Source organism: Eimeria tenella, genomic scaffold (assembly GCF_000499545.2).
Source record: "Eimeria tenella Houghton genomic scaffold, Eth_scaff3804, whole genome shotgun sequence".
In the NCBI taxonomy this organism is placed as follows: domain Eukaryota; phylum Apicomplexa; class Conoidasida; order Eucoccidiorida; family Eimeriidae; genus Eimeria; species Eimeria tenella.
Window position 1 is genome coordinate 1 of NW_013544728.1, and position 1159 is coordinate 1159.

The 1159-nt window shown below is 52.6% G+C and overlaps 1 protein-coding gene across 1 annotated transcript; it reads right to left on the reverse strand.

Annotated features, from left to right (window-relative positions):
• Positions 1-29: 29 nt before the first annotated feature.
• On the reverse strand, positions 30-957 carry ETH_00043840 (uncharacterized protein; the record flags this gene model as incomplete). The annotated part of the gene is made up of 4 exons (XM_013379691.1): positions 30-91; positions 292-403; positions 603-718; positions 935-957. Coding segments are annotated over 4 exons (313 nt in total), but the record flags the coding sequence as incomplete, so codon positions are not given.
• Between the last annotated feature and the right edge of the window lie 202 nt (positions 958-1159).

Genomic DNA, 1159 nt, shown 5'->3' on the forward strand with positions numbered 1-1159 from the left:
TTAGGTTAGGGTTTGAGGCTGCGACTCACCGTACATAGACAAGTCCTCTTTAAACAGCCTCCCCACATATACAGGCACCAACAGAGTCCCTCTGCAGCACAAACCCTAAACCCTAAACCCTAAACCCTAAAACCTAAACCCTAAAACCTAAACCCTAAACCCTGAACCCTCGTGCAGCATTGTCTTCAAGAAGCGCATTTGGAGAGGAACGGGGCGCCTCAAAAGCACTCCCCCAACCTGAACGCTAAACCCTAAACCCTAAACGCTAAACCCTAAACCCTAAACCCTCACTCCGGCAGCACTGTCTTTAAAAAGGGAATTTGAAGAGCAATGGAGTGTTCGTCTTTTTCTGCAGCTGCAGGAACGGTGTCGTAGAGGCCCGTGGAGAGCAGCGCGCGAAGCACTGCAGCAAACCCTAAACTCTAAACCCTAAACCCTAAACCCTAAACCCTAGCCCGTAAGCCCCAATTTTGAATCCTGCAGAACGGCACTGCGCTGTGGCGCAGCATCGAGCTGCTAGGGTTTAGCACTAGGGCTGTGGCCCGCGGCTGGACGCCCACGACCGAGGGTTTAGGGTTTAGGGTTTAGGGTTTAGGGTTTGCCTTCGCCGTCAAGAGGCACTGAGCCTATGGGAGTGCTAAAAGCTGTAAACTCCTCCGGAGGCAGCAGCAGCCCAAAACCCTCTTGATGCCACGGGGCCAGCAGCAGCACGCGCTTCCTGCAAACCCTAAACCCTAAACCCTAAACCCTAAACCCTCGACCCAACACCCTCAACCCTAAACCCTAAACCCTAAACCCTAAACCCTAAATCAAAAAGGAAGCTGCAGCCAGACCCTCACGTGCGCTGCGCGCTTGCCGATTGCGCAGCACTCAGGGGAGACTGTTTAGCCCAAATCCTAAACCCTAAACCCTAAACCCTAAACCCTTGACGTACACTCTTCGCTGCAAAGCTTGCATTTGCTTATAGCCCACGGCCGCCGTAGACCCGGAATAAACAAAAGCCGCGTGCCTGGACGTAAACCCTAAACCCTAAACCCTAAACCCTGCGCAAGAGTTTGCGGCGATCTGTGCACGCGAATTTACGGTTAGGCCTAAAACACCAAACCATGGTTTGCTACTTCAAAACAAACTGCAAGCCAGGCCTGAAGACAGAACCCTG